This window comes from Phymastichus coffea, unplaced genomic scaffold (genome assembly GCF_024137745.1).
Source record: "Phymastichus coffea isolate CEN01 unplaced genomic scaffold, Cenicafe_Pcof_1.1 PCOF00097, whole genome shotgun sequence".
NCBI classification, from domain to species: domain Eukaryota; kingdom Metazoa; phylum Arthropoda; class Insecta; order Hymenoptera; family Eulophidae; genus Phymastichus; species Phymastichus coffea.
In genome coordinates, this window is record NW_026706908.1 from 766,377 (window position 1) to 790,956 (window position 24,580).

The window sequence follows — 24,580 nt, forward strand, 5'->3', positions numbered from 1 at the left end:
CTCCTCGTGTATAAGCGCGTATTATATGCATTGTGTTCGGCCTTGGACGACGGCGTCGACGAATTTTCATTGTTTTGCGGGCGCGCGAGTGGATGGCTTTTCTCATTATTTCTAGACAGATAGGGAGAGAGGGGAAAAAGAAGAGATGGCTTTGTTGACAGCCACCGATCAATCTCCAACCATGACCATTTTACACTCGCACTCCATTTATTTTTAACGACGAGACGATTCGCGAACGTTGACCCACATTATTGCGCAGTTAGCGTTGTCATTTGCGCTATGTATTGATTTTAAATGGCGATTTTTGCGTAATCGATAGATGTAAGATTTTTTTTGGGAGAGGGGGTTTAGAGTAACAATAACTTAATAATATTACTGTAGATGAAGTGAAAAGCATATATCATCTGTAAAACTGAAATTTTATCGACGATTTAGTTTAAAAATTATTTAGAAAATTATACGTGCCACAGTGTTAATCGTAGTTTCATTTAAAAGACCAAGCAATAAAAAATAATCTTCGTTACTCGATCGTCGAACAAGAATTTACTGACAACACACTCTGACGCACATAAGTAACTGAGCCATGCAAAATCGAAAAAAAATACACCAAAGCTATCGCGTAAATCGAAAGAGGAACAAGAGGAGAAAGAGAGAAAAAAATCGAGAGAGCAACTCAGTGCGACGTAATTTCAGCTTTAGAGAGAGAGAGAGAGGCGTCGCGTCTCGAAAGTTTCCCCGGAAAAATCAGGAGCGCCGGCGCCAAAGCCTCTTAATATTTAGATTCAATTACCCGCGAGCGCTCGCGCGGCGACGAGGAAGGGAAAAAAAGTACGGCTGGGCCATCGTTACGCGACAAATTGCCGAGAATCTCGCTCTCTTTCTCTCTCTCACTCTCTCCTCTTTGTTCTACAATGCGGCGTTGGGTTTTAAGGGTTTCGCTCTCTCCGTTACGTACGAAGGAGTTTGTTTCAATGTCCATTAATTACCGGCCTGGGATTTTTGTTTGCTTTGGATAGCTGATTTAATTTATTAATTATTACGAGATTCTCTTATTATCATGTTGATTATTGCAAGACAAATTAAAGGCATTTTATTTGCACTGCTGATTTTCCACTATTTGCTGATTAGGATAGAAAATTGTATGGCCATGAAAATGATAGGCGTTCAATATATTGGATGCAAATTTTTATCATTTCAGCATAGTTATATTTCTGAAAATGCGCCGTTAGAGGGAAATGAAAAGTGACAGCGTACAATTAAGATTTGTTTTTCGCATCCATGTAAACTGGTATATTGTTAATACAAGTTACTGAAATGATGGATTGTAAAATCCAGTTTCTTTCTTTGTTCTGGTTGCACTGACTATTTTAAATATTATATTTTTGTCAAATAGCTTCACTGTTAGAAACGTAACATAATTACACCGATCGAAAGAAACTGAATTTGAAAGTGCGATTATACAATTTACCCTCCTCCAAATAGAAAAAAGCCAATATAATTTAACACTTGTAATGGATAACGAGGTTTACGAAGCCAAAGCCGATAATAGAGACGTTTAGGAGCACGAAGTAAAAGGCAAGTTGGCCCGCCCTCGCTCAAAAGGGGGGAGAGTGAGAGAGAAAAGCCCACGTGCGCGCAAGAGCGAGCGGCTGATCGCTTGGCAAGCGTTTCTGCGTGTAGAACCTACCTTGCGAATCTTTCTTTTATTTTTTTTTTCTTATTCTCTACCGGTTACTTTGAGAAAAATACAAGTCGCGCGGCTGACTCACGAATTCTTTTGAAGGATACGAATTTTGGATGGTTACATTTATGTTTTCTAGAATTTGGCGTGAGCTTGTCGTTTTTTAAAGAAAAGTTAGAAGTGAAGTTGACACGCGGTATTTGCAAAATATTAACATGAAATTAACTTGTTAATCGCGATAATTTCATTATTTAAAAATGTATCTTACATACGCTTAAAACGTCAATTTCAAATGCGAACTATTAGCTTTTAGTTATATACTTATAAGTGTAACAAAGCGAAAAGCCTAATAAAGATAAGTGAATACAATAAAACCACGGAAATATGACTGGCACTCAGAAGATCACAGTCTGTCAATTCTGCAGTAAATAATTAGCAGAAGCAACAGTAAAGATACAATTTCGCTGCAAGCTTCAAGACAAACATGCATTCTAACAATCGAAACAAATGATGTAAAAATTCATCGAAAAGCCGCATTGCTACACCGGCACAATTCCACGTCCAACGGTCAGAGAGAGAGAGAGAGAGAGAGAAAGATCGACGACTCACTTGGCAATGGTTCGTCATGCGCGTGTACGTTATACTCCCTCACTCTCTGCGCTTTGGCGCGAGCAAAGATAAGCGCACGTGGACTCTGTGTGTGTTGCGGCGTCTTGGCGTTGGCCGTATCAACAAAGTGAAGCTCTACTCTTCCGTTGCTTTCCCCCTTTCCCCCTTTTGACCGAATCTTTGGCAGGCATAATGGGCTAAACGCACGCGACACAAACTGCATTCTTGCTTTGAAACTTTGCAAGAAACGTGCGAATTGAGATTTAGTTCGTCGGCTTTATAAGCTTTCTGAATGTTTTATTTTTTTTTATTGGTGTGGAACTTTGGTCGTTTGATGATTGAGAATTGGCAGTTTTGTAATTCAATTTTTTTTTAATTGAGGCTTATTACATTTTGGAAAAATGGAGATTGTTGCGTTGGAGGCTAAGAGACTTTTTGACTAATGGATTGAAGATGATGTTTATATACGCAGAAATGATTAGTAATTCACAGCTTGCAAAGAATTAAGTGATCGTTGATTGAGGACATGACTTCTATCTTACTGAACGTTATTGATTGACATTGTTAGGATTTCATGCAAAGTATGTACATCATTACAAGTGTATTGTACAAGGACATATATCACACTAGCGACCAACTAAACAAACATCTAAGCTTTTATTAAATGAAAAGCGGAAATGTTTTTTCTAATGAACCCCAAATAAAAGACAAACCTGCGTCGGAAAAAGTAACTTTGAAAAACTTGCCAAATACGCCATTCTAATCCATCTCTTGAATCGCAACGTAAAAAAGCACACACAAACTTTTTTACCCTCTTTCTGGGCTGTCTACAATTTCCTCTTGCAATGCGCATGCATGCACTTCTGTTCCGGTCCGGCGAGTCTCTCTCTCGCTCTCTCCCTTTACCCTGAATCCGGCAATGATAGACCGGATTCCGGTGCTCTCGTCCGGGGGACTTTGAATTTGAAAAACAGAGAAAGAACGCACGCTTTTGCCTGCATACGAGGAAAAATCCAAGAGAGACGTGTATGTTTTGTCTGTTGACTGGCCGATCCGGTGAGGGGGCGACGAGGGTTTTTCCGCTATTCTGCCCGGTCCGAAAATGTTATTGATGCGTCGCTAGCGGGCTTCTCTCTGTGTGCGTGTGTCAGGTTGATTTTTCTCTTGTGCCATTAATTTGAAGCGAAGCACTTAGAGGCTCCTTCTTTTTGCGCGGAATGCTCTTAACACGCGGATAGAAGCACGGAAAGCATACGTCGACGAGATAGGGAGAAAAGATTGTGCCTATGCGCCGATCGATTCAGTCCGCGCCGCTGCTGCAGGCCTCGTTTCGCCACGTAAATCCTCACTCGCGCGGTGCATCTCTCTGGAATTATATACGCGGCTCCTTTGAAAGCTTCCCGCTCGCGCGAGCTATATAGCGGTGAAAAGCCTCCCTCCGACGAGGCAATAAAATGAGAAGAGAGTCGGAGCTGCACGCTGATTTTGTACCCCCGTGATTGATCGTGTTTCTCTTTTTCTTTCTCTCAACCCCGACAAGCAGCATTTCTCTCTCTCTCTCTCTCTATCTATCTATTCGGATGAGGTTTTTAATGGCTGCGGGTTTATGCCTTTTTACAAATGGAATCTCGTGCCTTACTCAGTGATGTGGTTTCTCTGCTTCGCTAGTCTCTCCCTTCTTTTAACCGAGCTATAGACTACTTATTGATATTTATTGAGAGCATGTACGAGAGGTTGTTACCCTTTGCGTATACTTCACTAATATCAGATATTGCTTGTCTTTGGAATTGCATTCGGATGTGCGCAAGAGATCAATCTCGTACTGAAAACCAGAAAGCCAACAAGTCTCACTCATCTTTCTTTTCATCAATACTCGATCTCAAACTCTTTTCACTAGTAAAGAAACGCTCACCATTATCATTTGTGCAAAATGACGTCAAATGACATTGCAACACCAAAGCATATAATTTTTCCGTTACTTCAATAAATTTTAAGACATATATCAATCTATAATCACATCATTAATCTTAATAGGCAATCATTAAACACAGAATAAGCATTCCATCAGACTCCATACATCGTCGCTCTTCAGCAAACATCATTAAAAATCCTTTCCTGCCCCTTTCCATAGCGTCTCAATAATTCAAAGAGTCACTTCGCGCTGTATCATCATGGTACTATTCATCCCGTTTCCTTAGCAGGAGCATACGCATTAGAGGGCGGCGGCGTCAATCCGGAATTTACGGATTTCCTTTCGGGGAATTATATATATATATATACATGTATGTGTGTGTGTGTGCACGCGCGCGTAAATGTGTGTGTATATATATATGTATTTATTAATTTGGCAGCAAGCCCGAAACAAGACAATCCCTTCTCTTGCACATATATACAGAACACTGAGAGCATTCGCATAGTTGTAGGTTATGACGCGAACAAAAGCGACAAGAACGGGATTTCTTTATAGGCAATTCCGAGAGCCGTTCGTTGTAAATACTGCGCGCCGTTCGAGAGGGTGCCGAGAGAGAGAGAGAGAGCGTAGTCGCCTTCCTTTGCAGACGCGATTGTACAGCTTCGCAAGCCCTATTTTCATGATGGAGATGATGTCGTTTTGCGCGAGCGAGCGCAGAGAGCAAATCTTTCGACTTTTGTATGCTCTATTTATATTTTCTGCTTACTGCAACTAGTTCGTAAATCTCGTTACGGCCATTGTCGAGGATGGCAATGTGCTTTGGATGTGGATGTGCCTCGAGCCATGTGGACAACTGCGACGATGATGTTCGTCCTTTCTCGCGGGATCGCGGCGGCTCTTAGCGAGATAAACGCTGAACGATTCGCAAATTTGGCGATAAATAAGGCAAATAAAAGGCGCGGCGCGGTCGCGGCCAAATCCGCAATTCGCATTCTCAGCGATCCGTCAAGCGGGAATCCCAGGATCCTCCTCCCAATAAGTCCGAAGAAGGAGCATACGCGTCACGAGAGCCGTCGGGAGACAGTACCCAAGCCCTTATTTATCCGCGAAGAAGAAGCATAGATCGCGCGACAGCAGCAGCGGGATTCGTATTGCGGATGTACCCTTATTTTTCGGCGCTTTATAGCTTCGCGGAGGGCACACGGAGCAACTTCGTCATTTCCGTTGCGCAGCGGGAGACGCGCCGCCGCCGCCGCCACCGCCGCCGCCGCCTCATGTGCATGCGACTTCGTGCAATGTGTTTTTGTTTTGCCTCGCGCGACCACGAGACTTTTCTGCTTTATGCTCTCTTTCTTGGGTTTGATGTAGGGGCTATACGCTGCTGCTGATGCTGCCGGGGTAGGAGGGTTAACAGGCATTCTCCAGAGGAGAATGGGAGAATACACATGCGCACCCTTATGCATTTGTTTGTCAGATATGACATGACCGTATGTACGTTGTATACAACTGTTGGATGCTGTTACAGCTTTTCGCCGCGCCATTTTCAATGGGAAGTTTATTTTTTATTGTGACGCTATCCTGACACTGACGTCTGATTGATTTCATTGACTGGTTTGGAAATAGTTTGAGTATTGAAGTACTTTGTGATTTTATGTACATATTTTGATTTATAAATAATTTTTATCTATGCAATCGACTTTATCAATTAGTATTAAATAATAATCGACTTCATTTTATCGATATCGGTCTATTTAAGTGCGTAATAGAAATCAAAAATACTGAGAATCATTTAAAAATAATATTTTATGATCTAACTCTACCCATATATAGTTTTTATTTCTAATTTCTAAGTTACTAAATATTTGTCAAATAACGTCTATTGATGATTTATAATAGAAAGTTTCAAGCAACAGCAGTGTTATCAATTATACCCTGGTGGTCGATTCTAGAAGTTAGAAAAATTTACATAAGGTAGTAAAAGAAGTTAGACAAGATGCAATCCTTTCTGTCTAATCAATAAAATGCACGTGCAGAACTCAAAGAAATCATATTTTTGAAAAGAAAAACCTAGTTTTTCAAGCATGGAAGAATAAAGGATTCACATTGAATAGATTCAACGATTTGAATCGAAATCCTACACGACACAGAGATTGAAATGTCGTGCGATTCATAGCTGGCTACTGGCAGCCAGCGAGCTAGCGTCCTTCCGAATTCGTGTTTGCTGTGGAATGCCGATGCCTCGGTGAATCGCGGAACCGATGAATTATGCCGTTTGACCGGAGGGGGCTATACCTCCCATATCTTACTGTCGGTAACTTTGTAGATTAGAAAAGTTTTTTTCGCCCTCGCGTGCACACCGCCGACTGCTATTTTTGCTGCGTCTTTCTATTGCATGATCATTGCGTGATTGATGTTTCGTGGCGAGGTTATAATTGAGTTACCAATTATTCATTTCCGATTCACAATTTGTGTGTAAACGTACAAAAAGATGTACAGGAAATCAGCTACTTTTGCACTTGGCAAAACAATTTTAAAAGATCCGTTAGAACGTTTTATTAAATTTGACTTAATAAGCATTGATGTTTGTTTATGTATTGGACAATTAGTTCCTTTACTCTCTTAAAGTTGAAGCTACTTAATGTATCGAAATATCAGAGAATTAGCCCGTGTAAGAGGCTGATAACCATACCAACCAAACATCATTTTTACACATAGATGGTTTGATTTGATTATTAAATGTACATGGGAAAACTCTAATATTTGACACATTGAGTTACTTCTTGTGTATTTGAGTATAAAATCATTCCACCTAGTGGTCAACTCAAACCATAAAAAAAATTATGTCAATGATATCTAAGAATGGAAAAATGAAGGAAAAATGACCACATCTTTCAATTCATGGTGAAGTTTCATTAACTTGAGCACTAATGTCATTAATTTAAAGATGTTAAATAGTCGGTTTCGAATATTAAATAACTTTGAAAGTAATTCATGTAAGGAATTTGCAGCGCGATATGTCACATGTACAGAAAAAGGTTTACAGTCGTATAGATAAAAGGCCAAAACATTCCAGGAAGAAAAATCAGCCTTATTTTCCTAACTACCCTTAGCAAAACGGTCCGTTAAATACCTAAAGCGAGCATTTACTCAAACTTCCCTCGGCAAAAAAAAAGCAGAGAGGGAGTAAACCTCATCCCTGCAGCTAAACTTTTGCGCGCTCGGCCATCTTAATACCCTCGACGAAACGCGCGCACACATACACACGCGCTATGGAAGCCAGACACACGTTACCGCAGGGCGAAAAGTCAAAAAAAAAGAGAGAGAGAGAGAGAGAGAGAGAGAGAGAGAGAGAGAGAGAGAGAGCGCATCGTGAATCAAAACACGTAGTGACCGGCGAGAGAAACTCGATAATCCCGCGCACTTTCGCGAGCGTTTTCTCCGACGACTCGTGCGGCTCTCTGCGCTGCAGCTTCCCTGAGAAAATGAAAGAGAGAGAGAGAGAGAGAAACGTAATTTAGAGGCTTGGATATGTGGGTGCTTGCGAGAGAGAGTTTCCTCGTCGATGTTTTTTGTCTTTCCCTTGATCTTTACGCTATTTTTTTGTTGGTTTATTCCACTACGTGACTTTAAAGTTTACGAACGGTTGATGGGTTTCAGTCGGAAAAATTACTGATGTACTTTGTAGCTGAATTTTTTATTGCTATCCAGGAAACTGAATCGTGAATTTTTATTGGTAAATACAAATTAATATTGTGAAATCATAAAAATTGTAATTGTTGATTTCATGTATTTTATACAAGACGTCATCAACAGCACAACAATCATAACTTTTTTCACGGTGCTTTACTTGAAAAACTCCCTAATTCGTTTGATCATAGTAAAATGAACCTCCAAACTAAAAGACGTGTTGATGATATTTTTCAGAAAGTGCAATAACAAAATGTGCTATCGTACGTCATTGACCTAGCACAACTTCCAAAAAACAACACTCAGCCACGTGTGCCGAAAAGACTCAATGATCGATCAGAAAGCAAGCATCAGAGATTATCGACTGCTCGCGTGTGTATATGTCAGAAAACTATGTCAACATCAAAGCACGAATGAAAGTGCGCAAGCTCTACTACAAGCAGTGTATATATATAATGCATGTTGCACGTGGGAGCTGCCTGGCTACTTGCGAGCATCGATAACAGGCACGACGACGCTCCTCCTCGACGCTGCTCTCGTTAGATGAATGGGGCCGGCTATGTATAGGGAGGCTTGCGCAGGTGGTAGTGGTGGCAGTGGTGGTAGTCGTCCGCAAGTTTGCATAAATTTAGGGAAATACAGCGCAACTCTCTCTCTCTCTCTCTCTCTCTCTCTCTCTCTCTCTCTCTCTCTCTCTCTCTCTCTCTCTCTCTCTCTCCCTCGCAAAATCGATATCCGCATAGAGATTATAGATGGTGGTCGGTAGGCGCCGCGTAGCCGCAGCCTCCGACGTCGCGACGCCACCGCCATGTATATATGCGCCGCCGACGCGCCGCCGCTGCGCTGCTGCTACTGCTGCTGTCTCGTTCCTATCTATGTAGCTATGTATGTGTACGCGGAAGCTCCCGCCGAGGTGTATGTGCGTGTGTGGCAGTGCTAACGGCTAGTATCTTTGTACGCAAATAGAGAGAGGGACAACGATGCGATACTGATGAGCTGACGGTCAAGCCTTTCGAGCCTGATTTCACTTTTATTCTTGTTTTGTTTTTCACCTTTGTTTACTGAAGCATGGTGGTATTGTGTCACTCCTGGTTATGACAAATTTAGGCAAGTACGGATATGCAATTTGGTAATTGGTTCGAATAAAGTAAACTGCGCTTATTTTCAAATAACATTTGTCAGATGAACCCTTTGTGTTTTTTGACGTAGATTAATTTTCGTATATTAATATTGACACGGAAAACTGTAATAGATTTTTTATTTATTAATGTTAATTATTCTGTACCCTTTACGGATGCGAAAATCAAATTTGTTTTCATAATGTTATCCATTTAATGTGATATGTTTACAGTAAAGAATATTACTTATTTCGATTTTATCGATCAATTTTTCTTACTTAATATAATTAAAACTTTTTATTATAATTGATTTTATATTCTATTTATCTCACTACAGATTATTTCAAACATTGCTGCTGAAGAATAGTTGGTTAGCGACGTCATATTACTTTGTATGTAGAAAAATGGAACATATAATTAATATTCAATCAATTGAAATTGAAATGTAAAATATGCAGTGTAGGAAATGAGGATGTTTATTAAAATTTGTAGTTTTACAAACGTTGGTTGATTTTGAATACTCAGTTGTAACACCACCGTTTAATATAAAAGAAATTTTCAAAAACAGTTTACAACTAGAATGTTAACAATTTTTAGGTGTAGACAGAGAATTTTGCATGCTAATCAGTTAAAATTCACATTTTTTATGATAACCAACAAGTTCAAACACTTTGACGTGAAACTTTCAAATTATGCACATAATGCACAGGAAGAGATGACTATTAGGAGAAAAACCACAAACAAGCAATAAAAGTAGAGAACTCCGAAGATAAAAATATTAAGTATCATAAATCTGCACGATAAGTCATGTGTTTTAGCTAATTAAATTGTCTATTTCCTGAAAATTTTTTATCTATATACTGTTCCGTTTAAAAATAAAATGTTATAGTTAATTAGCGATAAACGGACATTATCTTCTTCTGCTCAAACAACGACGAAAAAGAGTTCGTAAGCTCACGAAAAAAAGATCATAGGATTGTAGCTAAGTAAAAGTACCTCATAAAGTTATCCAGCTTCCCCACTGAAAATTCGTAGAGTTTAATTTTTTTTAGAAAGGAGTTGTCGTGATATCACGTGTTTATTAAGCTCGGATTTGCTTATCTGCGCATTCAGAGAGACACGAGACTATCCGCGCGCGGCTGCCGTAACTTTGTTAATCCTTTGCGGGCCACTGGCTATACAAGGTATACACTTTTCGCCAACTCTCCAAGCTATGTGTGCCCAATTGTTTACGTGGAATCACCCGAACGAGCAAAAATCGACAAGCTACCTTGTATGCGCACCAAAAGGCGATGGAAATTTTATTTTTCGTAAGGCCCGTCGAAATGCAGCAACAAAACCCACACGCAATTCGAACAGCTTTTCTCGGCGGTTGGCAAACATTTCGCGAAACTTTCGGCGCACAGCGCATACCGAAAATAAAAAAAAAAACCAAAAGTGGAAAAAAAAGGGGAATTAGAGGGGAAGGGAAAGAATGGCATTCTCCTATTTTCTCTATACGTTCTCGTCTATTTTTCTTGCCTCTTGCGCGCCCGCGCAATTTCTCGTCGTCGTGCGCCGGAATTAAAGTAGTCGATATCATCCGCACGGCCTGTCTTGAAATTAAGGGAGGAGGCCTTTTCCCCGCAAAATTTCAAGCGACGCTCACGTTTCTCTCTGCGTTCTGAGACAAATGCTGATTTTACACTATAACTCGAGAAGAGACGAGCATCTCTACGTGTCTTTTTTGTGGAGTGCTTCCTTAGCTTTGATAATTTAAGGAGCATAGAGATTTAGTGTATTATCTTGCAAAGTTTATTTCACGTAATTTAAAAAGTTTTCTTGCAGTCTTATGAATTTATATTCTTAGATTACTTGGGCGTACAGTTTGAGATGATAACTTCTTAAAGCTTCACTTACAACTATTCTGTGAGTATCATATTTTTTGCCAATTTCATTATTTTCAATGTTTTAAGAAACAAAAGTAAACAATTTGTAATTCAATTTACTCAACAGTGCACAATAGATCGTCAGTTTTTAAATATCGAAAGTATCAACTCGAATGAAAACTGAAGATACGTTCATCTCTCTGTATATGGACTCGAAAATCAGTGAAACAAAAAAAAAAGATAATCGCGCATTGAAATAAAAAATATTGATTAAAATGTACTATCACTTCATATAGGCTTCAACTGATATTTTGAAAAGTTTCAGAAAGAAAAATATTAAAGCTAATATATTCTCAGAAAACGAAAAATTTTATCGTTGCGGACGTTCTCTCCAGTAAAAAACGATAAACTCACCGCGCAAGAGAGAAGCGCGAAGTGTATTCGTCGATACACACATACTGCGGCATTTCGCTCCGCGTGCGTTGAAGTTTTCTCCGAGAGAAAAAGAGCAACACGCACACTTTTCACAAGAGCGATGCCAAGACTTTAGCGAACAATTCGAAAGTTTGCTTATCGCCATTCGCGCTCTGCTTAGCTGAAAAATTTCTCGAAGCGAAAAATTGTTCGCTACTCACGTGTGTGAACGAGAAACAAATCAATCTCTCTCGAAAGTAAAAAAAAAAATAAATAAATAAATAAAAAAAGAAAAATCTCAACAAAGAACGACTGCAAATCACACAGTGCCGCACTGGTTCCGGCTCGGATGCGCGACGATTGACGGATTTCATAGGCCCCCGAGCGCGACGGAGAGAAAATCGCTCGGCCTGGAATCGAGGAAAAAAACGTGCTGCATGCTGCTAGCTGCACAGGAATTGGGCAGAATTGTGGATCGAACTTTTTTTTTTCACTTGTTGTCAGTAAGGAATTGTTGGGGAGGATTTCCGAATTGGAATCGCCGTTTGATGAATTGATTTCAAGAGCTATCGAGAACGTTTAGAATGGTAGTTTTCAAAAATTTGCTTTTTTATACATTTTTTTAGTGCTACATCGGAAAAAGGTAAGGCAAAAGTACACGGGAAACAAGTTTTTTCAACTAGCGTTGATCTCTTGTAAAACTGAAATTAGAATTGATTTATAAAACAACTACTATTAGGCTTGAACAAAATATTTAAAAATAGACATTTTTTTAAAGCACTAATGACGAACCAAAACAGACTTACTAATGGCTAATCGATGCTCTCAGAGAAAAATACATTTGCTAAATCCATCAAAAGAGAATCGTGAAAAATCAAATTTAGCAAAAGATTTATTAAGTCATCTAAAATAAAAACGATCTCTGCACTCTACATGCAACGATCCACCAAGCAAAAGTCTAACGAGCAAGGAAAAAAATATAGGCACGGAAAGTTGGAAAGTACTAAACACTGCAGCATTAAAATATTGATCAGGTCGTATTCGCAGACGGAAACCGGAAGTCAATGACTTCTGGTGCGCGTCTTTGAGGGAGATAGGTTCCTTTCACTCGCTTTTTATTCCTTCTTCTCGATTGAGCCCGACGACGACGACGACGACGACGACGCGGCAGCGAGGCACTTGTCTGCATAACTAACGCGCATTTTCCGAGGGTCGAGCGCAAGACGTGCACGGCAAAAGGGATGCGCGTGCGACTACAGGCGACATTGTTGATATTTCCTTCTCCTGCGAGCACATGGTCCCTCCGTGTTATTGCGAGCCAGTTAGAGATGATTGTTGGAAGTGAAATGTTTTGGATCATTTAGTAAAACGCGTAATTATTCTGGCTAAAGTTGTTATTTTTAGTGGTGAGGAAATTTCGGTAGATTTTCAAGGTCTTTCTATGCGAAGATTGACTTGCTTTTCGAAGGTTATTTCTTGACGGAAAATATTATCTACAAACATCGCGCTAAATTGCCTCAAATATAGATCTTAATGTTCATGAAAATATAATTCATCAACTTTTTCGTCCCCTTAAACGACAAAATTTTCCTTGCGTTATTTTCACTCGTTGAATTGTGAAAGAGTCTCCGCCAGTTGAAGATGACCACTCTGAAGAATTCGAACGAAGCGCCACCGACCAACCGAATGCCTTAATGAAGGGACGCTTATTAATCCCATTCTTGAGAAGGAAAAAAAAAGAAGCGGAACCCGGTCGAACGTTAATGGTCGAGCGTTAATGGGACAGCTGATGAATCTTCGGGAAACGACGAACTAAGCGCGACGCCGCGAACGCACGAGCGAGAGTTTAAATCAGAACGAGAACCACTGTTGAGGCGATAGGACGTCACGAGGTCGTTTGCCGCCAAAAATAGTCTCGTACCTCATTATTTTTTGCTCTTAAGAGCAAAATTTCTCTCTCGCGCTCGAGCGCATGCTGCGTGTATACCTTAACGCTTCGTGCACTGTAACTTTCAATTGCGTGCACACAATTTTCGCTGGGTTCTCATTACGAAACTTAATGGATTCTCTTTATACCAAATTTCTAGTTTCTCTGTGGGTAGCAGTACGACAAATAATATACGATTAGTTTGCATCAATCAAAGTATGAATCTCCCCGGAAACATTAAATTCATATGCTTTGCCAGTATGGGGTTTTATAGTTTCCATGCACCATAATAGATTTGTTTTTCAATTTATAAAATAATCGAAAAAATTTCATATTATCAATATGTTAAACAGGTAAGTCATAAAAATCAGAAAAGAAGGCTTATTTAATCAGAATAATCATTAATTATCAATTAACGTATAAAAAATGTTTGTTAACAGCTAATACCTATGTTATTTAAGACGACATAGCGTGTTTTTATAAATTTTCAGCGGATAACAAATAATTTATTTTCAGTTAATACCTTTATCAGTTGCTTTTGAATATCAGCAAAAAAAAAGGATAATAATTAAAAATTTCTTTGTTGAACTGCAACAAATGAATTAAAAATTTGAGGATCTCCTTTTCATCTATTATAAAAATCAAGTGTTAAATCAGAATTTTAAGACACTAGAATTTGACAGTACAAAAATCACGTAGTAATAAAAAATTTGTTTCTTCAAACTTAGAATTCAATTCTTCATCGAATATCAGTACTCTTGAAAAAAAAGTTAGACGGAAATTAAAAGTAACCATAAAATTTCTTACATTATAAAAATCCATCGACTGATCTGCATGAAAAGGGAACCGAATGAAAACTGACCTGGAGTTCTTCTTTGCACTGTCGTTCCTCTTCGAGGCTCATCCGTTTCTCGTGTTTCTTGTAGTAGCGCCTCTTCGCTGCCTGTAGGTTGAACCACGTGTACGAGAAAGACTTCACGAATGGTAGGAGAGCCTCAATGAATGGATGGAACTCATCCTGCAAAGAAAGACAAATAATGACGAAGAAGAGTCAAAAAAAATCAAAAGCTCTCGCGCGCAGCAGCAACCACTTCATTTTCCTGGGCTCGCCATTAACACTCATTTTTCTAGAACCGTTGAACAATGGCTTTCCAAGCATATATACTCTCCTTTCTCTCTCCCTCTCTTTCTCTCTTTCTGACCGAGGAAAACGTTTAGTCGCCCGAGCTTTTCCTCTAGGGGGATGGTTAGGTGGGTAGTGGAAAAATGACGCGGAAATTAAAAAGCGTCGACGAGGAAAAAATATCCATTCTCACGATTGCCTCCTTCTTTTGCTCTCTATTCTCTTTCTTTTTTATAGATGAAATGTTTCGTGAGATTTCGTTGGAGCTTCGAGTAACGAGTCACATGCTTTCGCGATCTCCGTGTTTCCAGAATAGTCTAACGTTTCATAGTTCTTGAAAATGAACATTACAATCAATAACGATAATCATAATGAACTCAATAAAATTCGACGCAGATAAATCCATAAGAATATCAACCATAAAGAGTAAGGTACGTGTCGTTCAGAAAAAAACATATGCACCTGACTTTGAAATACGCCAGCCAAGCAAAACAATCTCATCCAAAAAAACTATACGTTCAAGGAAGAGAAAAAGAAGGTACTACGACGAACATAGTATACCGTAGCAAGCATAGTGTCGGCGACGATATTACGAAACGGCGTCGCGCGCGTCTCGAAGTGGGACTCGAAATAGCAGAGTCAGGCCGCAGGGATATTTCCGTATTCGAGTGCGCGACGCGCAGCAGAGCAGCACAAACCGCCCCGCGCGAGAAAGCGTTGGCCGATCGCGTCGCTCTCTCGTCTATGGATTTCCAGTCGGCAACTTTTTTTTATTTTTTTTTAAGAACAGATCGATATCATCACTGAGATGGAGACATGACCAAGTGTCGATGAGAAATTTTTTGCGAACGAGATTTTTTTTTTCGTAGGGTGTGATATTGCCGGTGGCTTTCGTTTCGAGTGGCTTTCGCAACACTTTGCTCGTGTCGTTTTCTCGTATCACCCTGGATTTTTAAAAGACAAAAATATCAGGAATCTATCTGATCACTTAAAACGTATAGAAACAAGAGCGCTTATTTAAAACATTTTTGTCGTAACGAAATTAAAGCTTAAAGAAAAAAGCGTTAAACTATTGGTTGTTGTTTTATCAGAAAATCTGTCAAAGTCGAGACGTAAAGATAGCAATTTCGCAAAAATACATCAAGATATCGCGTGGCGAGTTTCAACACAGGGGGGAAAAAAAGAGGCTCACTATATCACGTCGATAAGCCGCTCTTTTTGTCGCGCGTTCGCGGAAGGAGAATAGTAGTGGGGGAGGGAAACGATTTTTATCAATGGTCAAGTCTACATGCATGGAGCCCCGGCCGAGAGAGTTTAACCCCCTTTTTTGCTCACTCCTCTCTCACTTACGATATCCGCCTATTTTCGGGAAAGGATATTTATGCGGCCCTTCATCATCGTGATATTTCAAATTGCTCGCAGGCTTTTTATTGTTCTATATCCAATTCGTGCGTGATCGATTTAATAAAAAAGCAGACTAATGTTTCTTTTCGTTTTGGTTCTTTATGGCAAATCATGCAACGTAAACATTTTATTTCATTTATTAATTTTGTGCGTTCCACTAAATTCGATGAACACGTCAGTAGTTAATACTAAATCTAGATGAAAATGAATTCATGAAGAATTTATTTGGATAATTTGATTTATTTCAAGGTAATAGCATTTAATACAATTTAAAAGAACAATTATAATTTTTATAGTTTTTATAGATTTTTATTATTTGGCACTGTAAACATTTTTAAATGTTTTATTTCTTGACGAAAATTTTCTTGAATAGGCTTTATCTTTCTTAAAATTGAGAACAGTTTTCTATACATTTAACATAAATTTTTGAAGATCACAACAGAAAATAAATAAGTAAGTTATTAACACTTCAATGGCCAAGATCATTTTTTATTTATGCAGAGATTTACGAAATATCTCTACGCATTAATCGTGATTTCTTATGGTTCGTGAGAGGTCTCTGTAGATGCTGTATCTACAGAGACCTCTCACGAACCATAAGAAATCACGATTAATGCGTAGAGATATTATTAATATATGATGATAATTAATTATTAATTAAGAATTAATTATTAATTAATTATGATATTAAGAAGAATTAATTATGATATTAATGCGTAGAGCATATAAGTAATTTTTTTATCGCGCATGTGCGTTTCAGGCGTTGAATAAATAAAATAATCATACTGAACATATAGTTGTTTCAAAGTATTTATTATCAATGCGTTAAATTTTGAAAATGAAAAGATCGAAAAATAAAAAAATTATTCTTGAACAAATTAAATCTCGAGCTTAAATTAACCGGAGAGAGAGACAATTATTAACCGCGCGGGTAAGAGAAAGCAAAAAAATAAAGGCTTAATTCACAGTCACTGAGGTAACCGCGGCTTCACGAACGACACGCGCAGCGCGGGCGGTGGTCTCCTAAAAGTGCCACCTAAATAAAGCGCACGTGCGCCGAAGCTTCTGCACCTGAGAGGCTTTTCCAAAAGGCGAAAAAAATCCCTTCTCGCGTCGTCTTCGCTTTCTCTCTCTCTCTCTCTCTCTCTCTCTCTCTCTCTCTCGCTTAAATGGTTAATGGAGTAGGCTTTTCTAAAGCTGTTCTTCAAATCAAATCTTCCTTTTTTACCTTTTTTTCTCCCTCTACTATCTTTTAAAAGCGACCACGTTCAATATTTGACTTTTGCATGAACACTGTCAAGTTCATTATAAGAAAATGATGAGTTTTATAGAACTTTTGTGATTTAAAATGCATTTGAGTATGTTGAACGTGTATGAATTGATTTATTATTTGAAAGTAATTTCGGTAATTTTCAGATAAAAAAAGTTTACACTATTGACATGTTTAATTTCTTAAATTAGTGTTTATTGGAGTAATTATATATCAAGATTCATAAACTCAATCAACGTCAAAAATATTAATAAAGCTATGGTATTTCATAAATTGCAATTATGATTTTGACTGTCTGACCAAACCGCGTAATATTCTACTGAAGTTCATACAGTTATTATTTTATCTGATTTTAAACTACAATAATTTGTCGATTTCATTTCGCAAAATTGTGGTAATTCGATTTATATAAAATATAACTGATGCTAAGACCAGATTAAATTTGTACACTACAATCATAAGAATTAGAATTTTTTGAATAATTATAATGATTTTCATAAAAGATGAATAGAGCTAATATTTTATTATATTCTGAAATGAGCGAATCATTTTATTCTCATTATGAGGAATTTAACAATTCATATATTGCTTTTAAAAATAAATAAGAAAAATTCAAATCATACCCAAATTCTAAAAATATTATATAAAAATAGAAAACGTATTGTAGGAATTTCACTTGTTGAAGATACTATAAAGTAAAGTAATGGACTAAAAAATCTCTAAAATGGATTGAAGTTATTGTATGGCAATACGAAAAATCACATTAAAGAACATTTTGTATACTTTTCTTGAAATTCAAAGCCACGTTCCCCGTATTCTTTAACCTTGACAACCTGTTTTGGATCATTTCTAAATCAACTATCTTACACAACCCAAATCACTGTTATCCACAAATTTATATACACACAAAAAATCAACAAAATTGAAGAGTTAACGAACCATCGAGCTTTGTGTCGTTCTCTCTGTCCCAGCTCTCTAAATCTATAGCTTTTGTGTTTAGTAAGTTTCCTCGTGTTTTCGGAGGGATTTGTGGGCCGTCAGAGTGTAGCGTCGGCAAGCAGGTGGTGGTAGTCCTCGTCGTCGATGCTTCCTCGCTTAGACCTCCTCGGCCGTCTCCTCATCTGTCCACGAAACTCGCGCTCGCGCACACTGCACACTTAACACAGTTTCTGTCCGTCGCTACTAGCTCCTTCACTTTATTGCAGATTATTCGATGTTGCATTCACAACTGAAATGGCGATTCTACGTCTATCTGTCTTTCTGATCGATGAAAAGATATTTTTTTCTATGACTTATGTTATGTAATTCTCTTAGACCTGCTTTCGACAAAATTATGCAAAACTTTGAAAATGACTTTCGGACTGACAATACAGTCCAAAATCCAAACTTGAACCTTCTCGTAATTTATTTCTTCCACTCTCTCGCTTTCCGTTTCAACAATCACCAAAACTCAATCGTTCACACAACAGCTTGGGCTAGTTTGCCTCGAGCTGGCCGTTCGCCTCTCTCGCGAGCATTTATTTCTAGCGAGGCCGAGAAACGACTCTCTTGCGTATGCGCGCGCGGAAGAAGAGAGAAGAAGAAAAAAGGCGTTGCGAAAAAAAAACGAAGACAAATCGAGGGATGGATGGTGTTTTTTCTAGGGTTGATTCTGCGATTAATGGTTGGGCGATTTGTTTGGATCACAACGTTTTGGAAGTTTGTTAAGTATTTCCGTGATTTTGTTGTTGCTCCATTGAGAAGATGAAATGGTATATTTTGTCGATGATTGATTAAGTAGAAAAGTATAAACAACTGCCTTAAAGTGTTATTTTCTTGACATTATGCTGTAATATTTAAGAAGACGATCCAGTCAATGATATTTTCAACTACAGTAACATTTTATTTTTTGTAAGCTATGTTATCGACGGCGCATCTAGTGTAAGCTTCCCGAAACAATATACGTTACTCATGAGTTAAAAAAAAGAACAGTTCCAAATATTTTTGGACTTACAATGATATATATTGTCAGTATATAAGAGCAAACTCTCGCCAAACACTTAATAATTCGTGTAACAAAATAAATAAAGTATTTTCAAATTAAATTTCATCCGTTAACAACAAAACGCAAGACTTTTCTCGTCAACTCACATTCTAAACTAATAAATCAAGTTTGCCTAATAAATTGCCAACGAAAGATTCGACATAAGCGAGGCGAAAAATTTCCCACCCCGAATAATCTTTAAATAAACAACGCGTGTGTGTGCGCGTCGCGTCCTCGAGACATCGGCGACCTTCTCTTCCTCTATTACCGCGCGCGCATCTTCCGCGACTATATAAAACCTCCTTGCGCGCAAGCGCGCGCTTTTAAATTGTAACCGTGATTGTTTTCGTCATTAGCATCATCATCGTCGGCAATTCCATTAGAGGCGAAAGAAATAAATAAATGAAATAAACAAGCAAACGTTATTAATAGGTCGCACTGTAACAATCGCTGAATGCACTTTGCTTGCGCCTGTGGAATTTCTTCGGTCGGTTTATTTCGGTCGGATGAAATAAAATTAAAAAAAAAAAACGACGATAGTGATGGCTCGTCTAGGCAATTTCACTAAAAGTTAAATATCATCACATATACACACACTTAAGAAAGAGAGAGAAAGAGAGAGAGAGAGAGAGAGAGAGAGAGAGAGTGAGAGAGAAAATAAAAAATAAAACGCACTTGTGTGTTAAAGAAAATGTAAAAATACAGAAGTGGTCACAACTCGCGGATGTAAAAAGCGCGCGCAAGCTCAGCGCGGCAACGACACTGAGAGACTGAGAGTTTTGCCGGTATGAGCGCCGCAGCCAGGTACAGAGAGAGAGAGAGAGAGAGAGAGAGCGAGAGAGAGAGAGAAAGAGAGAGAGAAAGAGAGAGAGTACCCCAAACGGTTATTAATAGCCTCTGTCCTAGCTTACTAGCTTTGCCCTCTCTCTTTCTCTCTCTCTCTCGTTCGCTCTCGCGTATAAATACGCGAGCGTGTGTGCACTAATACAGACAGAGAGACACATCACGCTACTGCTGCCGCTCGAGACTTTTCGTTTTTCTTCTTTGAGGCGTGAGCTTTTTTTGTGTTTTTCTTCGATGGGAATTGTTTTGTTGCCGAAATGGTTTTACTACGGTACTGTGGTTTTGTAGAGATGCTATTTTTGAGTTTAGGTGTTCTTTTCTTCATCTTTTTATTGGCGGGATGAGCTTGCGGGTTATTGTTGTTGTTGTTGAACAAATAGTTAGTGAAAGGAAGTTGTTGATGGAGAAAATGTAGAAGTAGATACTTTTTTATATATTAATGATAACCAATTATCGTACATATTAAGATTTTTCTTTGAATACAATTAAGAAATTAGTAGGCGAAATAATTTTATATCAAAAATTATTGTACAATATTCAGAATTGTGACAGAACGATTATTACACCCTAATCAAATTAAAAAAAAACTACATTTCGATAATCATAAAAAAATGCATCCCTTTTTTAATATAAATCTAAGCCAAAACTGTTATTTCAAAGTTGAACTTTACATAACTTTCCATGGGCTTACAATAAATATAATATAATTCGTCTGTACAGAATAATTATCGATTCAGTATTGTCTGTTCTATTAAAATTAAATTCATTTCAAAGTTTTCGCAAGAAAAAAAATAAATACACACACAAACTAGATAAACAATAAGTTATCTAAAAATCCAAAGTAAAAAAAAAGAAACATTTATGACCCACTAAAAGTCGCTAACCCCTAAGAAGGAAAAAGTAAAAGGTATGTACAATTTAACTTCATCAGGAGTGAAAATTGGTGAAAAAACCTGAGCACAGTGCCTGTACAGTGCAGGTGTTTCGTAAATAAAATTCTATTCGGGGAGCCGACCGGTCAATAATAAGGATGTCCCAAGGGAGGCCGTTGCGCTCTCTCTCTCTCTCTCTTTCTCTCTCGTCGCTCGCCGATTCTCTCCTCGTTTTCTCAAATCTCTCAAGGGGAATAATAAAATCAGCCGTCCGTCCTTCTTTAACGAATTCAAATCACATCCTGTAGACACTACGGATTAACTATTCTTTTCTCGCGCTTTTATTTTTAGAAAATTTTCCGACGTGTGCCCTGGATGGATTGATTGCATCCTTTCTTCCGTTCACGCTCTAATACCCTTCGATATAAGAATTGATTGAAATGTATGATCAGGTTTAAAAATGACGAACTTTGCTTCGTTTTGAAGGAGTCGTATTAATGCTCTTTGAACACGCGTCAGATCGAAATTCATCCGCAACGCAATCGACATAGTAGTCTATTCGAAAGTTTTGCGCTGAAAACTTCTGTTTTTAAAGTGAAATTCAAATGTCTATAAGTATGGAAATATTTTAGAAGTTTTCGGGAATTCGTAAACTACTTATGCCAATTATTCATATTCGAGCACAGCGGGAACTTGAGTCTCGGAATTTAACGAAAACTTCGCACTCGACATTCAATGTCGAACAACGTTATATAGGATCAATGTTCTCGCGAATACTTGAGGATTTGAAAATCATATAAAGGTCTTAAAATATACGGTTATACATTTGGGGCATTATAAATGATTCCCTTGCGTGTGTCAATTGCATACTCGCTAATCGAAAACTGAGTGCAGTCTAAGTATGACTTTGAATTCTCTCTCCCTCTTGGATGAACTCGATAATTTGAAATTCGGAGGGCATAATGCGAGTATCGATTTTGTAATCTGTAGTACGCGATACATACTTTCAGAAAGTGCAACTCTCTCGTACAAACATTTAAATGGTAAAATTACTCTTTTTCTCTTTCCATCTAGAGATAAATGTTCAATCTATACAGATTTCACATAAATTTTGACTTTACATTGAATAATATACAAGATTAGCGAATTCACGCGTACACAACGTAAGTTGAAAAGAGCTGAGTTGCAATGACGACAAAGTCATCCGAAATTACGAAAAAGCTTTAATCAATTGCAACCCGCAGAAAACCGCCAAACGGAAAGCGCGAGCAGAGGTGTCGCTTGCAGCGACGCACAAATCCACATTGCAAAACAAACGGACGCCCGAGAAAGTTGTAGGGTCGCGATCGGCAAATAAAGAAACGTCGTCGCCGTTGTCGTGTATCTCCTACCGCAACAGAAACGGAAAGAAAAAAAAAAATAAAATCAATGCTTAGGAGGCGCGCGCTCAAGGTAACGCTTTTACATCTCTTGAACGGCGTCCAAATAAAATCTGCAACAAGAGAGCGCGTGTATCGCCCGCCTGCGCTCGCGCCGAATGCGGATTTTTCGGGCCGATTGCAATCGTCGTGCAATTTATTTGTTTGTGAGCCACTCGCGTGCGCGCGTGTGAGTCTGCTTATGTGTGCTATTTCGCGAAAGATAGTCGACTGGTATTGTTATATATGACTAAGAGTTAAGTATATTTGTAATTACGTTAGAGTGCATCGAGTCTTTACTTTTTATGTTCAGGTCACGAGTTTTATTGGTATCTTGATTGCGTACAGTGCGGTACTGTAAGATTCGTGTTTGTTTAACATATTGTTATACTTTCCGCGAATACGGTAATTATGTTGTTTTGTTAAAAGCATTTATACATCAACTTGTGTTGTTCCAACTTATTCGAAGATTGCATAGTTTGGTTCAGATAATTTCTGCTAGAGATAATATACGACTTAATTTTCGATATAGTTTAAATATGAAGTTTTTCGGGTAATCAAGTAAACATTTTCCCTCTTCAGATCCTTTCGAGTTGAATTATTAATCTGAAAAATTGGCCAACTTTTCGGTGACGTTTTGTATTATCCCTTTCAAGGCCTAAAAGCCAAGCGTATATTACATTTTTGTCGATATACAATATGAAACAATATATACCGTGAACTATTAGCGCTATTTTTAACAACAATCGTCAGATTTATCCATCAATGTTAACTGAACATGTAAAGCAAGAGTATTGATTATTAGTTTAAAATATTAACTTACAATGATATTTTTAAACAAGAACATCTGTCCACTTATTAATTTTTTTAATTGTTCGGATAAAAATATCCAGAAAAAATGTTATAAGCAGTCAAATGTTTGATGCAATCACAAATAATTTTATGGCATAAACGTAAAGCCGTGATATTTACAAAATTATATATTATATCTATTTTTAACTAGAAATAAATCTTCTTCGATTTATCTTATTCGAAAGTGATAAAAGATGTCTGTAGTCTAAAATGTCAGAGCAGTTATTGCAATATTTCAAAGTAAAGCAAATGAAATTCTACTTTAAATCCTTTTTTTCTGCAAACTGCTTACCAACCTCACATCAATTTCAACAATAAAAAAAAAAGAAAAATAATAATCAAGTATACAGCAGCATCGCCGTCGCACGAAAAAAAAAAATCAAGCACTGAGGGAGTTGCGCGAAAAGCAATTCGCGGTGTGTTTCCGTACGCGAGCGCGGGCGTCGCGGCGCCGCGTCCGCCGCGTGCATGTGCCGCAGCGCTCGTGAGGAGAGAAAACGCTCGCGACTGCGAGGCGACGATGTCGACAGAGAAAGAGAGAGAGAGAGAGAGAGAGAGAGAGAGAGAGAGAGGGAAAATGATATCGGCGCACACTCGAAAAGTGCTCTTGCACTCGACAATTGAATTATCCAAGCGCTAATCGAAGCTTTATCATCACAAAACTGTAAATTCCCAGCAGAGAGGAAGATAGAGAGGGAGGGGGAGAGAGAGAGAGAGAGAAAGGAAGAGAAAAAAGATTCAGAACCCTGCGACAGGGCGATAACGTAGAAAAGAGAAATAGAGCGTAAGTACACATGTACATCTCTTGCGAAGAGAGAGAGAGAGAGACACACAGACAGAGAAAGAGAAAGAGAGAGAGAGAGAGAGAGAGAAAGGGTCGCAGTCGGCGAAAAGAGAGAGGACGGCCACTGGCGTAAAAGCCGATCGATAGCCAAACTCTCGTGCTGGCGGGACACACGGAATCTCGGCAGAGTGCAATTTCGTGGCGCCTTTTCACCGGTGATAATCTTACTAAGTGCGTGGTTACGTTTAGCAAATTAAGAAAAGCTTTTTATAGGACCTCGTTGACAAAATATCGATTAATAATTGATAATGATTCTGTTAAAGCTTTTGTAGTGGTAGGTGATTCGGTATCTTTCTATAGTTTGAGCGTCTGGCTGTACATCATACATCTACTGATTATGAAATTTACGACGGCTAAGATGTACTGACATGAGTAAAAGTATATTCATTTTTGTTTCTTTGAATATCTAAAACTAAAGTTCTATATAAGTTGTTAAATCAACAGTTACGAATTCAATGAACTAAAAAGCTACTATTTGAGAATAATCAGAGTTGTTCCCTTTTCATAAGAAACATGTCTGAACGGTACATATTAAAGTGCATATTTATATCACTCACGTTATGTTTTATATATATTAGTTCAAATAAAAAGTTGCATTAACAATTAATTTTAGTTTGTCGATTTACATCTAGAAAGAACATCTATATATTTTCATCTATAATACACACGCTTCTCACTTGTATATAACAGAAATGGACTGTATACATTTGATTGT

The 24,580-nt window shown here is 38.2% G+C and overlaps 1 protein-coding gene across 7 annotated transcripts in view; it reads right to left on the reverse strand.

Moving 5' to 3' along the window:
- Positions 1 to 24,580, reverse strand: part of LOC131669817 (nuclear factor 1 X-type) — a 60,506-nt gene that overhangs the window by 32,733 nt on the left and 3,193 nt on the right. For 5 of the 7 annotated variants that reach the window (XM_058944979.1, XM_058944973.1, XM_058944975.1 and 2 more), the window contains exon 2: positions 14,079 to 14,234. In XM_058944979.1, the coding sequence (XP_058800962.1) occupies positions 14,079 to 14,234 (156 nt within the window). Of the gene's footprint in view, positions 1 to 14,078; positions 14,235 to 17,952; positions 18,330 to 19,711; positions 19,792 to 24,580 lie in introns of those variants that run through there. The other 2 variants (XM_058944978.1, XM_058944976.1) reach the window with 2 other exon arrangements.